Here is a 15,123-nt window from a genome sequence, read left to right as displayed (position 1 = left end):
ATGAAACCAACCGTACGTTGATTCACAAAATGGAAGGGAAGAACGCATTAGTGTGTAATCACTGACTCCTGCATCGATTGGGAGGATGAATTAAAGGGCAAAGCAATATCATCAGTTGGTATAGGCCTTGGCTACACACAAATTACAGCTTCAAGGGGAAACAAGACTACCTTAACCTTAATGTCTACCAGCGAATAGTCTAGCCTATGATGAATGATAATAATAATAATAATAATATAGTGGATGACATTTATGTCCAGCAAAACTGCATCTGTTTTTGAATATGATTCCACAACTTCTATCATACGTCTCCAGATGAACATATTAATTAAGGCTCACAGTAGAAGCGTGGACACCTGGGATCCGAAATATTGACCCTCTCGTCATTAGACTTTCCATTCTGTGACACACTGGGAATACACACATAAATGCACTGTATGATTTGCTGCAGCACACTGGAAAGTAAAACTGAATTAAATTTATGGAATTTATGGAAATTCTAGTCAGATTATAAACAATCTGCTAAAGCTACAGCGGGTTGATGAGTTAATTCTGTGTCTCCAGGCGCAGCCATCTAGGAGTTGATAATTTTCACTACTTCAACTTTTCTTTCACAACTCCACTCAATGCAAAGAACATGGTATTCAAAACAGATCTGTCAGCGATATGAAAACCAACCATTAAACTTGGTGAAGCTAATTGTAGTGCAGTGGGAGTTGATTGTTGTTGTATAGTGTGTGACAGAATGTCAATCAGACAACTTATTTACTCTAGGCTGTGTAACCTGCGGTGCAATTCTAAACAAAAATTTATCTTATTTGGTAACATTTAGAGAGGCATAAAACAAGACATCTAGGTTTGATAACAGAGAAAAACATCTAGCAGAAATAAACTGCTGCCTATGGTATATCAACAAATAAAAAGCCATTTAAAATGTGCAATCAAACAAAATCAATGAAATGTTTGATTTGATAATTGAAAGGCTCACCTATGAGAAGTACTGTTCCAACTGCTAATCCACCACCTGTTTGTACAGACAAAAACAAAACAACATCAGCTTGGCAAGGAACACATTACATATAAAATAGTTGGTCTCATACGTTGTGAGATTTGTGTTGACACTTGTACTCCTAGCAAGATTGAGCTGTGGGCTGGTAAAGCCTTAAGTGCCACATGGTGTTGGGCTGTACAACTATAGGTGACATGCCTCTGTTTCATTGAATGGAAACAACTGAGGTGATATGATGGCCAAAACCTGAAGTGAAACCAGGCAGGTCACAAAGTGAAATTATTCAAATGTTAATGATGTAGTCGGTTTTTGGAGCCAAAAACCTGCACCAGAGGAAAGCAGTGGTCCCTAAATATGGCAATGTTAGCAAAAAAAACAAACAAAGAATGGTATTGTCAGCAGTACAAATGAAGGGAAGAGGTATGTTTTGAAGACAGGCATGTCTTCTCTGATATTTATATATTCTAATATGCCAAATTAAACATGACAATACGATAAACTAGAGCTAACAACTAATCAGATTATCGATCAAACTAAATGGCCAACCATTTTAATTGAGTAATTCTAGAATTTATCAAATAGAACAGATACTTTACCGTCTCCATCTTCTCCTATGCAAAGCCTTCTTCACTTTATCTTTTTAGAATTTGAGTATATCAAACCAACTTGTTGTTGTTTGGAAATTGAATTATTTCCCAGTTTGGGATCAATTAAGTACATCTATCAAACTACTGAAAAAAATAAAGAATTTAAAGATGTTAATTTGAGGGTTGGGAACTTCTGACTGGCATTAGTCAAAACGTTGTATGACACTGTCTAAGTTACTGGATAATGAATGTAATTATTGGATATCATATTGTTATAGTTAAAATACCAGCACATGACACACCATTGAACAGTTTGTCCACATTTTAAAAAACATATAACATGAAAACACATTCCTAAAAGCAGGCATAGATTTACAACATACATTTTGGCTGGTCAAATACAGGTGTAGCTAATACTACTAGTGGCTGCATGACATTTAGTTCTGTCAGCGCTAAAAGACGCATAGAAATGGAACAAGCACCATTAATGTTATTAGTTACACCGAAGCTTTAGCTGCTTTTTGTAGTGTTCAATTTTTCACAACAATATTTCATGCCAGGACATTCAACATCCATAATATTAACAGTTACACGTGTGCTGTTTGTAATGAACAAGACACTTTCTAGACAAGCGCCGTCTAGAGTGTCTGACAATGGACAGATTCCATTCCAGATCCCATTATGAAATCTATGATGCGTTACTTTGACAGATACTCTTAGCATGTGCAGCTAACTTAATCGCTATCTCAGACTGACCGAGCACATAGTCGAGTGACGTGACACCCGTGGAAATTAGAAGCTGTCCGTTCTGAACCGAGGGTCTGGTACCAGCTATGGAAATTAACTTGCTGCGTGTTTTCTTCTGAAAACTTGTAGTATTCGCCGGACGGTCTCCAGAGTGTTTACCCACACTGCTCATGGGAGCTGCCATACTGTTGGTAGTAGTAGCATAATGACGCTAGTTTGTGTTTTGGACAGCGTCGCCCAATCAAATACCAGTTTGTTAACGCTCAGCCAATAAGAGCAGCGATTGTTGCGGAGCCGGTAAGGAGGCGTTGTGTAGATAGGAAGTTGTAGTTGTGTTGAGTGTATGATCGGGGTGTTCTGTAACACACAGTCAGTAGGTGAGTAGACCTCACTTTATCATAGTAGCACCTGTTTCTACCTGTTTAATGAGCTTCTGCCTTTACAATAATGTGAGTTAAAATGTGTTTCCGGCTCTGTGAAACGACCATATCCTGAGAAAACGGCCTGGCTCTGTGCGAGTACAAAACGTGACCTAGTTGATTCTGTACATGACCTGTGCATGGTCTGACAAAACAGGCACCAACCCCACTTAACCGTAGTCAGTCTGGTAACGTCAATAAAAACAGTTATACCCCCGCAACCCACAGGAAAACATCTACACAGCACATTGTATATACTTAGTGATTCTTAGTTTTCTCTGGGTCTATACTCTGTTTCAACCTCCAGTATCTGTACATGTCCTGTGTGTATTTGAACACTAGTCATCTTAAATTGAAAGAAACAGATTTAAAGTTGAGTATCTCTGTCCTAATCATGATCAGTATGCAGTGTTCACCTGATGGTAAAGTGACAGTCCAGAGGAATCAGTGCGAGCAGAAAGCTTCTGAAATGATCCCAGGGAGCAGCAGGACCTTCTGACTGGCACTCACAGTTTGGACTCTTGAACTTTAGGAGATACTTTTGATAACACGACACATGTAGTAATATACTTTTGGCCGGGATAAACATGACAAACCGCTGTTATGATGTACTGCAAATCAACATTGTGCTGACCAATAATATAAGATTGTAAAGCACAGTAGGGTTCCGTTTGTCGTTGTATTTTAGATTCCAGTTGTAGTCCTGTTTCATAATGTTACATTATTGTTAGTTCTGTGTAAATGCTGAATGACAGACACCAAAGACAAAATATCGACTTTATCATGCAACAAAATGATGTATTTCAGCAGTAGCAAAATTAATTAATAATTAAGTCAATTGTGCCTAAGTGTATCTGCAAATCCACAACAATGGAAAGAAAATAATCTATGAGCCGATGATCAGCATGAGTAGCAGCAGTATTTGATGCAGAAAGCAAATTATATGCAATATTTTGTTTTAGATCTATTAATACCAAGTAAGGATTAATCGGCATAAACCCTAGAACAGCTGTATTAGAGCTTCACATGACAGGGAGAACCCAGGAGCAGCACAAGATCACAGGATGCAGTGAGGCTCCAGAGGAGGCAGCCGCCCAACTGCTCACTTCACAGATGCTCTCAGCAGAGGCAGTCCTGCTGTTTTGACAGCACTGTTGAGATTTACCCGTGTTGACAGGAGACCAAGGGAACATGTCATCTTGGACAACACTGGGCATTGTGGAGAGCTTATATGAAACAGCTAAGATGCGGTGACTGACCTGCATCTCAGATGGGGGAAAGCTGCTTCAGCAGTGAATGTGCAGGATGCACGAGTACATAACTGTGGAAAATCTCTCCACATCCTCTGCACAATGCACGTCAGCTGACTTCCAATTCCAATTCCAATTTAACCTCGAGGCTCTCCAGCACAATTTGCTGTGTGGTAGTGTCAACACCACAGCCTTATTGTACAAAAATAATCTAATTTTCCAGGTTTTCCAATGTGGCATCTGTGCCTGTATGTTTTTGAAAGTGTCTATCAGTTTGATCACGCTCTTTATCTGATTGTGCTTTATAATGGCAGCAGTCATAACATGTCAGCCTTTTCCTGGTCAGATTGTTTTGCTTTCTTCAGTCTAATTCTGCCATCGGTGTGGAGCTATAGGAGAAGCGGTACCCTACTTGTGTCCGCGGATGCAAGATTATCATCAAAACATGCACAGCTTGTTTTGTTAGCCTCTAAAGGAAGGTAATAATCTAAGGGCAAAGGTACAATAAGTGTAGGATGGATTTTATAAACATCTCACCTATTTTGACAATGGATTTCACTTTTTGTATTTGTTGTACATTCAAAATAGTTTGAATAGCTGTATTTTTTGTTTCCACACGTCTTTCTTGAGCTGTAGCCAGAGCTGAATTTAGCGCAACCTTTAGAATAACATGACAATGGATGAAAATGAGAAATAAAGAAGTCAGGTTATTCTTCAGGACTGTTGGCATTAAGGTGAAGTTTTCTGTCATTAGCCAGTGTTTAAAATATCCCAGGCTTTGTTACAAGCTGCTCAGGGCAAAACACAAACGCTTTTGTGAATCTGAGACAACACCGGATAAGATCTTTCAACTCTCTCGGCGCTATACCAGTGCCAAACATACGTGTGTAGTCAATACAATAAGGCTTAGCGGCTGAAATTTTTTTCCATTCTATGTAATTGTCTGGGGAGTCTGTCAGCCCACACTTCCTTTCAATTCATAGCAGTTGTATTCATATCACTTGGCTATTATTTGCTCTGGCTGACCCATTGATTGTAGGTTTAAGCCCAGCTCCTCAAATAGTAGCCTCGCTCAGCTGTGTCACGGCTGTGTTGCCGATAGCAACAATGAAAAGAGCAATATGGAGATCAGTCGCTTCATTTAAGTCCCTGATAGAAGGCAGCCACAGAGGAGATGAGGATAGACAAAGTGATTGGTGACTGGGACTTTTACATCTGTCACTCTCCATCCAGCCAGGTGTCTGTGTCTAAATCAGCAGGATTATGTCTGATTGGACTGATAGTTGGAAACAGACCCCCCCTGTTGCAAACCTCCTCTTTTTATTAGCTCACATTAAGATCAAATCGAGCTCTGCACAACAGGGCCGACGCCCCTCCCTCCTCTCCCTTCTGCCGCCCAGAGGAAGACATCAGAGGTGGGATCCTGTCCCTCTCTGGTCCTGCCCGCTTCTCCAGACTCCCTTCCATCTGGGATCCTCAGGGAGAAGAAGCGTATTTGACAAGGGGCTTGTAAGCCTCTTAGCCCCCCTGTTGCCCAGCTCTCTCTCAGCCCATGTTTTCCTAATTTACTTGTGCAAGGAGTCCACCTCAAGGCCCTTGTGAGCTTTTTGGATTGGGATTCTCTTTGTGGTTCTAATAGACCGGCCATGTTTATCAATTAACACTACTCAAGTAATGGCAGGCTCAAATCTCTGGAGACACCCGGTGGTGTTTCTTATTTGAATATTTATGGTTTCAATAATATAATGTAGGTTTAATAAGGTATCAGTTGTTCTATGCTTTTATTGGCCTCGTTTTATTGTTGTGTGTGATGTTTGTTCAGTGTCATTAGATGAGTTCATTGCACATTGTTAAAACATCTTTTATTTTTTGGAACATGCCTGTATCAGATCGATTTTTCTCAATAATTACTCGTAAGTAATATCTAATAGCAGTAACTATCTAAAACAAACTTTAGATGTCATAAATGGCTGTTGCATCAATACATGTACCTGCAGTAATGTTCATAAAGATAAGAATATAGCCATTGCATTGCCATATTGCATCATCTTGAGAAACCATTCAAAATAGAGAAATTTTTAGAACAATGAAAACTTCAGCAGTGCCTATCAGTTACTCAGACTCTCCATGTTTTCCTGACTTAGCGTCTAGTCAAAAATGTGCTTTTGCATTTTTCTTAATTTTTGACTTTCAAAGATTTCTGTGAGACATCCACAGTACCTCGTTCCCTTTACAGATTATGCAGAATTATCTTTAATATTCCACTATTTGCTGTTGCTTTGCCCTGAGTCAACGAGGCTCCCCTAGTAAGAGGATCACAGAGTTAAACACACAATGGGGTGTTTCCATCGGCAGCTATTCATTTGGGATCCCTCTCTTCTCCCCACTGTAGCACTGTGCTGTGACCATGGGAGGCCGGTGGCCACAGATGGTTCTGCGAAGAGGCTGCGCTGACTTTCTTTGTTTTCCCATGAACATGTTTGGCGTGTAATCCTGGATTAACAGAGAGACTTTGTGTTAATTTACAGCTGTAATACAGCATTCAATTAAGGTTGCTACCCAACACACAGACACAAGCCCTGGGTATTAGGGCAACAGAGATACTGTTGGTTATCTGATGCTTCGCTCAGGGGAATTGGGGGTAATAGAGATCCAATCAGAGGTCTCTGTGGATGTCCGGCTCATACTGAATCCCAACGGAGCTACTGCAGATCACACATCCTATGAAACACATAGGTAGTAATGCTATTGTGTGTGCACATTCACACCATCACACCACATGCACACACACAGACATACACACACACACACGCTATCAATGACAGAGGGTGCCTCAGAAAACCAGGCGGCTGCATATGGACTCTCTTGATATCAGCCACTGGCCGTGTGATCTTGTTATGCAAAGTCCCTTAATCCCTACCTATGATGAATGCACACTAGACGGAGGGGGAGAGTCGAAAATATGAGGGCAGCTGTACGGGAGGCTGTCCACTGTGTCTTGAGAGGGAGCGGTGTAAGGATTGCAAAGATTCCTGATTCCCAGCCTCGCAGAAGGAAGAAGAACACGTGAGATGGTGTCCGAGAGTGCAATGCTTTACTGTGTGGTGCACGGTACCACACCAGAACGGAGAGACACTGCTGGAATAAGATGAGAGCAAGACGGGTAGAGTTGAACATGCTGCCTTAGTGCAGATTCACATTAACCTTTAGACCATTTTGCTTCCCAGCTGAGGAATTATAGGGCCAGAGGTGTTATTGCGCCAGCTGGGGGAGGACTGGCTTTATAGTTCCCAGGGAACAGGAACAGAGCCCGTGGCTGGAAAGGGGCATTTCATCTGGGCCCTGTGCTGTGCATATATACTGTGCATGTCCTCGCTCACCTGCCTGGGCAGTGTCATCCTCAGTGGTGGCAAAAAAGCCAAAGGTTTCCAGGGGTGATGAAGGGACGGAGGGAAGAGGGGAGTAGTGGCAAACAGCAAGGTGAAAGGACGGAGTCTGGTGTGTTTGGATCAGCGAGGGCAGCGAGCGGGCAGAGGCAACACATCATGCTCAAGATGAAAGAATACATAGAGGGTTTAATAGGTAGGATATAGTTAGCATGAATGAGGGAGAATGGCGTGTGTGACAGAGAGAGAGAGAGAAGGGGGGGTGGTGGTAATGGGATTAGGGGTAACACCTTTGGCAGGGCTGGGAGAGCCACCTGACACCCGGTCTGTTGGGGACCTGGGGAGAAAGGGGGGTGGGGGTGGCTGGGGTGTAAGGGAGAAATTGGGGGTCTAATCCATGTCCATCTTTGGGAAGTCATTCCCAGCGCTCTGAGGATTTGGGGCTTTGCTTTCCGCTCTGCTTGCTTTGGCTAATAATACCCTGGGAGGGAGAGAAGACATGGCGAGAGAGAGAGGGGGGAGAACGGGGAGCGGGGGGGGAGAAAGACAGAAGGAATATGGACGAGAGAGAAAAAGATTTTATTTTACCCCATGGTGGACTGGCAGGACCGGAGCCTGAGCCAAAAACATGTTTGAAGTGTAGACTATAGACTCCTATACATACCTGGTGTGATCTGAACTTCCTGTGATACTGTATGTGCTGAATTAATCCCTTCCAGTGGCATACAGCACTGACCTGCATTTGCACTCTAGCCCAAGCTGCACCTATAGATTCTCAGTCATTTTGTGTACGTCTATCTGTGCGTGTGCCTTGCGTATACATGACGCGCGTGACAGTGTGTAAAGATTGACTTACTTTCCTCTTGCCCATCCAGCACTTTGCAGCTTGAGTAAAAGTCAATAATCTGAGTGCAGCGGGGATGTTTGCTCAGAAGACACACTGATAGCCATTGTGTGTGTTTGTACAGGAGTGTTTGCGGCACGGGGGTGTCTTTGTGTTTCTATGGTGCTGACAGAAGTTGATAAGTGCCCTAATGATTGTGGCGGTGGTGGTGGTGGTGGTGGCGGCGGAGGCGACGGCGTGTCAGAGCAGAGCTGTGGACAGTACGGAGCTGCTTGGCTGGAAGTGTCACAGCTTCTGTGTTTGTCCGTCACCTGAGCGCAAGGTGTTGATTGGTCCGTCCTACGCGGGGTCAAAGTTTAGGGCAGTTTTCTGGTGTGAACTGGCCGCTGAGCCTCTGAGAATGAAACACCAGGGAATGTGCCATCTTAGCAGTAGGCCAACTGTGACAACCTTGTCCACACCTTTGGAACTTAAACCTTGACGAGGTTTTTGATTTTAGACTCACTGCTTAGTACACAGGCCTACAACGAACCCAGCCAGAGCCTGTAGAGGATGGATGGTTGGATGTATAAAGCGTGTGATAATGCACGTACATCATATACTGAATACGTCGTCTCATGCACTAACATATTGTTGTGTTTCATGCAGCAGGTGGAGATGTTCCGCAGCGTGCTGGGGAAGACACTGGGGTTTGTGGGCTACACAATCCAGTATGGCTGCATTGCTCACTGTGCATTTGAATACATTGGAGAGTTTGTGGTGGTCAGTATATATTACAATGATTTATCAAGTACAGTTTTTTTCATTTAAATGCCAAGTCATTTATCCACAGGATCTAACAGATTTTCTATTTCCGTAGTGTTCCGGTCCATCTATGGAGCCGACCATCGTCAGCGAAGATATTGTCTTCTCGGAAAGCGTGAGCCGCCATCTTTGCAAAATAGATAAGTGGGTTCCATTGTTTGCATTACAAAGAGTGAAACATTTTACTGTTTATCTTTTTGATGCACTGTAAAATGTTGAGCATTACTGATGCGTTATTGCACACAAAACTGAACAAAGTCATTGATCTTGCGTATTTTTTCTTTCAGGGGTGACATCGTAATTGCAAAGAGTCCGTCTGATCCACATATGAACATTTGTAAAAGGGTAATCGGGTTGGAGGGTGACAAGGTCTGCACAAGCGGCCCCTCAGATATGTTCAAGACCCACACATACGTAAGTACCAGCTTCTATTCGTTCAAAGAGACAAACTTTTTCTCATTCTGTACATCTGTGCAGTACCAGGGTCTGTTTGTAGCAGGAGGGTTAAGGGTTTGCAATCGTTGCAAATGAACGAAGCATTTGTTCACAACAAAACATCTGATAGTATCTCACAGAAACCACAACAGAATCTCCACGCCGTCGCTCAGATTGTCTTTGGTTTTCTTTGTGTGTGTGTACACCGCAGTCTATGGACTATCACAGTTGTTTACATTTCAGACCACACACGTCCATTTTGTGTCATTGGTCAAAATATCAGCTTTTGACAACACCTATATTTCCTTAGAACAGTGATAAAACCAGAGAGAGAGCAGGGGTTCTGCCGGTAAAACCACTGTCATTGCTTTTCTATTACTACTCTCCCCGACGCCCACAGCTCAGGCCTGCAATCTCTCTGAAGCCTGTTAGAGTTAGTGCCAGCCGAATGGACAGACTGATGGGTGGGCGGAGGTGTGTGTACATGTGTGTCAGTGTGTGTGTCCACAAACCAAAGGTTGTGTTTATGATGTATGGATTTGTATTTATTGCGTATTTTATCGACTTTATGGGAAGACTGTTGGATGAGTTCAGAGATACATAGCAGAAGGCCAAGCCTGTAAGTATCATTCAGGAAATATAAAAAAGGAATTAAGATATTTCCTGCTCCACATATCTAACCTCCACATATGAGGACTCAGCTGAGCAGGTGATGTCATGCTAGACTGATTTAGGGGGAAATATCTCACTCGGTGTCATTTTGAAACCGATCACTAGCTCAGTAGCTGCTATATGTTTGGTTGTGATAAAGTGCATTGATAAGCTTTCTTTCTGGAGCCGCCTTCATTTTATTCACTTATATTTGTAAGTCATCCATACCAGTCACTAGATGGTGGAAGCTTCGAAGTATGTAGTGTATTTCAGTCACTTTGACAATTCATCAAAACAGTTGTTGACACACACACTGTAGTAATGTCTGTGCCATTTAACACGCATAGCTCAATATGTGCTGAATCTTACAGGCCAGTATTGCTTTTGTTTGAAATCACAACAGTTGATATCTAAATAATACAAACATACATGTTGAGAAACAAGCAAAATGTTCAGTTTCAAAATCATTGTCATCCTAAAATCTTAATGAAGATAAATGAATGTGCATACAATTTTGGCAAATTTGTTGCTGCTTATTTTCTGTATACTGAAAATGATCAATTTCTAACATGATTATTGATTGTTTGGTCATTTTGTGAGTTGTTACAGAGCTGCATTTAGTGTCCTTTGTATTTGCCTCAATTAAACATGTTAAACAGATTTTTCCCTTTTGTAAGCATTCAACAAAAGACCCACAAACATTTTATTCACCAATGCAGCACTACTTACATTAGGAATGGGTCGAGATATTTACACAAAAAAAAAAACATTTTCTGGTGATCTTTGGGATTTGTTTGTTCTTTCTGAGGCTAGAATAATTTCAGAGTCTAGACTGTTATTAGCTGCATTTCTCGTATCTTGTGAAATGAAGGTAATCGTATATTTGTTAACTACTTTTGGCTGCATTAAGCTTGACACTACCACTTCTCATTACGAAGGAAATGTCCTCCCAAAAATGAATACTACTAATAATAATACATGCATGTTATAGCTCGTTCCCAACTGCAGAACCCTCGCCAGTCCTGTTATTTCAAGCGGCTTTATGTGACAACATTTAAGGCAACTGAGAAAATACCTGCTGTTCACATAAATGTTTGGCCTCCCTCAGGGAGTATTTTTTGTGTTTGTGTGTAAGCATTAGCATGGTGTGAGCCATTCTGGGTGGACCTGTAAAGATGAAATTTGGAAGGCGGTGTTAGGCCCTGTCATCACCTCCTTTTTTGTTCTGACAGACAGGCAGGTCCTCCAGATCCAACAGCAGACTAATTGCCCTGTCACCTTTTTGGAATCATTTCTGTGTCTGAGCTATTGTGTCAAAACAATGACACTTGATCCCTAATATTATAGCAGGGAGAGAGAGAGGGAGGGAGAGAGAGACGAAACACCCCCACACTTAATATGCATAAAAGGTAGAGGGAGCATTATGGTGAAAGGTGAGCTACATACGCCAATATGTATTTAAGCTGAACATAACATCACCACCTCAATCATGTTAACATAATGAGCACTGTAATGGTGTGGCTGTTAAACAACACACCTCCACAGCAAGGTGAGCTCCAGTTTCAGCCCTTCTCAACACGTCTCTGACAGGTACACAATGCCTCGCACCGGCCCATCCCACAACCACAGAACGGCTGCAATCACTGCCATCCATCATGGCAGAGCTGCCAGCGGGGCTGATCAAAGCGGCTCCACAGTAAATACTATAACTGGGCACTGGGTCTACCTGGGTCTCGGAGGCGTCGTCAATTGATTACAACTTAGATGGCTGAGTTCTTTCTGTTCCTGTGATTGTAGATGAAATCAGGAGGGAGTGTGTTAATGCCGTCTGTGTTGTGAAATGTTCGCATGTTTCAAGTATCATTAGGACCTCAGGGAGGCTTATTCTCAAATATAACCCTCATATACATGCAGGGATTCAAGTAAAACCTCAAGTTTATCTGTGGAAAAAGTAGTTAGGAACGGCACCCCCCCATGTTTCAGCTTTTTACTTTTAAACCAGTGGTTTTCTTCTGACTTTAGGTGTTGTTTTGTCATTGTTCACACACCTGCACCCTGTAAGGTGATATGCATAAGCTTTTATTCTGGGCCTGGCCACTGTACGACAGGTCGGGTTTCAGCAGCTTTCTAAACCGTTGCTTCCTCGCTGTTCTGAAATACAGCCTGGATGATCCTTAACGTAATCTTGTCCTCACTCAGGACTTGGGTTTCCCTGTGAGGTCATTTGTTTTCTCAGACCTGAAAATCAAAGTACTTTCCCTGGCTTTTGTCAATCTAAATTGATTGACCTTGTTAGTGGTTACGCTCGGACCAGGTCCTCAATAGAGCTGAAGTGTCAAAGGAGGCTGTGAAAGCCTCCTAATCAAGAAGTGAGTGTTAAGAAGTATTTGCTCCTCCTGCAGTTGCCTCCCTGAAACTTGAACTGTTTGCGTCACACCTGTAGGATGAAGACAAAGATGTTTTTTTAAATGGAAGATGAGCAGAAACAGGGGGTTCTAGTTTGGCAGATGACAAACCGTGGTGTTTCTCTTTCCTGTGCTTGGGAGCCAGCATATGTTACCATGTTAATGAGGTGTAATGGTGGGAATCCAGCATGCTGACATATGGTTCTCAGATGACTCCTTTAATGATATTCATTTGTGTCGTCGTTATTCAGCGAGTTGTTTACCTCATGTTAGGTCAACATGTCACTGGCTCGTGATTATGTCACATCATCTGTCTCAATTATCGAATATGAAACGAAACGCGGTACGACTGAAGACACTGATCAGAAACCTGGGTGATGGAAATGACAAATATAAACAGAAGACGTGTGACGCGACCTGTAGATATTTTGTTTTTCCAGAGGACTTTTGCCGTTAAAAAAGTTCAGCAGCACAAAAATAGACGCACGGATTGTGATGCCCATTATGACAATATAATGTGTTGTTGATCCTGTCTGCACATATAGGGGGACAGCGCACTTAATTAGGGCCTTGACAAGCCTACTCTCCTCAAGTGATGAGATTAATCATAATTGGTGTCACTGTGAATTAGAGCCCGCTTGGATGACCACCCCACTGGCAGGTCGGACCATGGTGGAGACCCTTGGACACTGCTGCTAGCCGCAGCTTAGCGTGTCTCTCTCTCTCTCTCTCTCTCTCTCTCTCTCTCTCTCTCCCCCTCTCTCCCCCCCCCTCCCTCTCTCTCTCTCTCTTTCTCTTTCTCTCTCTCTCTCTGCCTGGCTTTGCCCTCGCTGGGTAAGAGGGGTGCAGATCTCAGCCAACAGCCTAATGACCCCGTTTGAAGTTCCTCTAAATCCTCCCGACCTTGCCCGTTACCCATGACCCCTCTGCTAAGACGGTACGGGGTTAAAAAGGGACAGGCAGGTTGACGTTAAGATGGCTGAAGAAACTGATGGGTGGGGAGGCGCGGGGGGGTAAAAGTACATTCTCTGTACTTGATGAACTACAGTTTAACAAAGTAAAGTAGCACCATCATCTTAGCTGCTCATGGTATTTGATTCCTCTATTGTAGGTTTAAACATAATAATAAACATAATCATTTTCTCTTCTGCTCTTTCCATGTCTGATGCGTTTAGGTTCCAAAAGGTCACGTATGGCTAGAAGGGGATAACCTTAGGAATTCTACTGACTCCAGGAGCTATGGCCCAATTCCGTATGCCCTCATCCGAGGCCGTGTTTGCTTAAAGGTAACGACAGTATGTTCTCACAGATTTTAAGCTTTCTTTACACACATTTGCACAATATGAAAAAGAAAAGAAAAGCTATTTTGTAGCATTCATATATGGATACTGACACTGCACTGTTGTGTGCTTTGCTCCAGGCCAGGCCACCCAAAAACATCTTTTCAGTGTTTTTGTTCAAAAGTCCAATATGGACGTTTGAGGCACAATTGGAAGACGTGAGTCAGTTGGAAGTTCAAAGCAAGTGTGTCTGATTGACCAAGGCCTGAACACCATATTGTCTAGCTTTCCATTCTGCTGTGTTGTCACGTTACTGGATGTCATAGCAACCATGACCCCGGAAACAGGTCAGCCAACCTTCTGTCTATCCGATTGGACAGTGGCACTCTACTCGAAGCAGATGAGATAACAAGACATTTAATGAAGTCAAATGCATCATTAATAGCCATTTTAGCCAGAGTGAAATAGTTACAACGGCAATTATAAGGTGAATTTGTGAGAGTCCCTTTTCTCTTTTAACCCGTTTGTTTCTCTTTGTCGTTTGTCCCACACAGCTCTGGCCTCCGGATAGTTTTGGCGCTCTCAGCGAAAGCCCAACCAGGCAAATCGATAAAACTCTAAGAAATTCCGACTCAGACTGATTCACACACTCTGTATACTCATTACCTTGTATTGACTGATTTTTAAATAAAGCTTGTAATAATGTCTACATGTGTTCCTTTTTCTCAGCTCATATTTATCTGATCAGGTTCATTTAATTTGCTTAGGCCTGGTGTTTGGGACGTATGCTTCAATGGTGAACAGCACTGCACAGTTCATGTGTGCGCTGATTTAAGAAAGTACAAGATCCTGTCACGTGGAACACTCAGCGTTGGCTGTAGCACTGTAGGAGCTGCATTGCGTGAGCAGTGAGTAAAGCTGTGTCTCTCTGTGGAACTGCTAATGGCAGAGTGACACGCAGACGAGATGCAAAGACAAAGAGTTTATGCTGAGATCAGGCTTATTCAGGAATGGGTCGCACAAATAATTGAGCTTTAAGACGATAAATTAAACAACAATCCACAGAACTCTTCAGATGGGTGGTTGATGTTATTTGGGTTATTGGGTTATTGTATATTTGTAGTTTAATCTTAAATTTAAACTACTGATCTTCTGATGTGCGCTTTTGCAGCATGTTTGTAGATGCACTTTGAAAACAGGGATTATCTAAATATACAAATCATAACAAAGACGCTTCACATTGCCTCAAAGAAATGTTATTAATCTCATGTTTACACTTTCTTACAGTTATGGTAAAATAAAAGCG

General features: G+C 42.4%; 2 protein-coding genes across 5 annotated transcripts in view; one reads left to right on the top strand and one right to left on the bottom strand.

Annotated features, from left to right (window-relative positions):
* elp4 (elongator acetyltransferase complex subunit 4) overlaps window positions 1-3,251 on the bottom strand; it is a 45,334-nt gene extending 42,083 nt beyond the window's left edge. Inside the window, exons 1-2 of one of the 2 annotated variants that reach the window (XM_076146959.1) lie at window positions 3,179-3,251; window positions 989-1,024 (exon numbers count right to left, since the gene is read on the bottom strand). Coding sequence is in view for 1 of the 2 variants with exons in the window: in XM_076146958.1 (XP_076003073.1) it covers window positions 989-1,024; window positions 2,353-2,527 (211 nt within the window). In the remaining variant the exon portion in view is untranslated. Of the gene's footprint in view, window positions 1-988; window positions 1,025-2,352; window positions 2,544-3,178 lie in introns of those variants that run through there. The other variant, XM_076146958.1, reaches the window with a different exon arrangement.
* Window positions 2,639-14,526, top strand: immp1l (inner mitochondrial membrane peptidase subunit 1). 3 transcript variants are annotated; one of them, XR_012961721.1, is made up of 7 exons: window positions 2,639-2,720; window positions 8,891-9,004; window positions 9,102-9,190; window positions 9,334-9,460; window positions 13,713-13,823; window positions 13,958-14,164; window positions 14,372-14,526. XR_012961721.1 is itself a non-coding variant. In XM_076146962.1 (6 exons), the coding sequence occupies exons 2-6, from the start codon at window positions 8,900-8,902 to the stop codon at window positions 14,456-14,458; spliced, it is 519 nt and encodes a 172-aa protein (XP_076003077.1). In that variant the 5' UTR covers window positions 2,639-2,720; window positions 8,891-8,899; the 3' UTR covers window positions 14,459-14,526. The 3 variants fall into 3 exon arrangements, 2 of the variants coding, with proteins under 2 accessions (XP_076003077.1, XP_076003076.1); XM_076146962.1 differs by lacking the exon at window positions 13,958-14,164; XM_076146961.1 differs by lacking the exon at window positions 14,372-14,526 and having other exon boundaries at window positions 13,958-14,361.
* Window positions 14,527-15,123: the final 597 nt, after the last annotated feature.

The sequence above is a fragment of the Genypterus blacodes genome, unplaced genomic scaffold (genome assembly GCF_046128005.1).
Source record: "Genypterus blacodes isolate CSIRO-AG114 ecotype Tasmania unplaced genomic scaffold, CSIRO-AGI_Gbla_v1 ptg000036l_1, whole genome shotgun sequence".
In the NCBI taxonomy this organism is placed as follows: domain Eukaryota; kingdom Metazoa; phylum Chordata; class Actinopteri; order Ophidiiformes; family Ophidiidae; genus Genypterus; species Genypterus blacodes.
The sequence above is the reverse complement of the archived record's forward strand: the minus strand, read 5'-3'. Positions and strand labels throughout refer to the sequence as shown.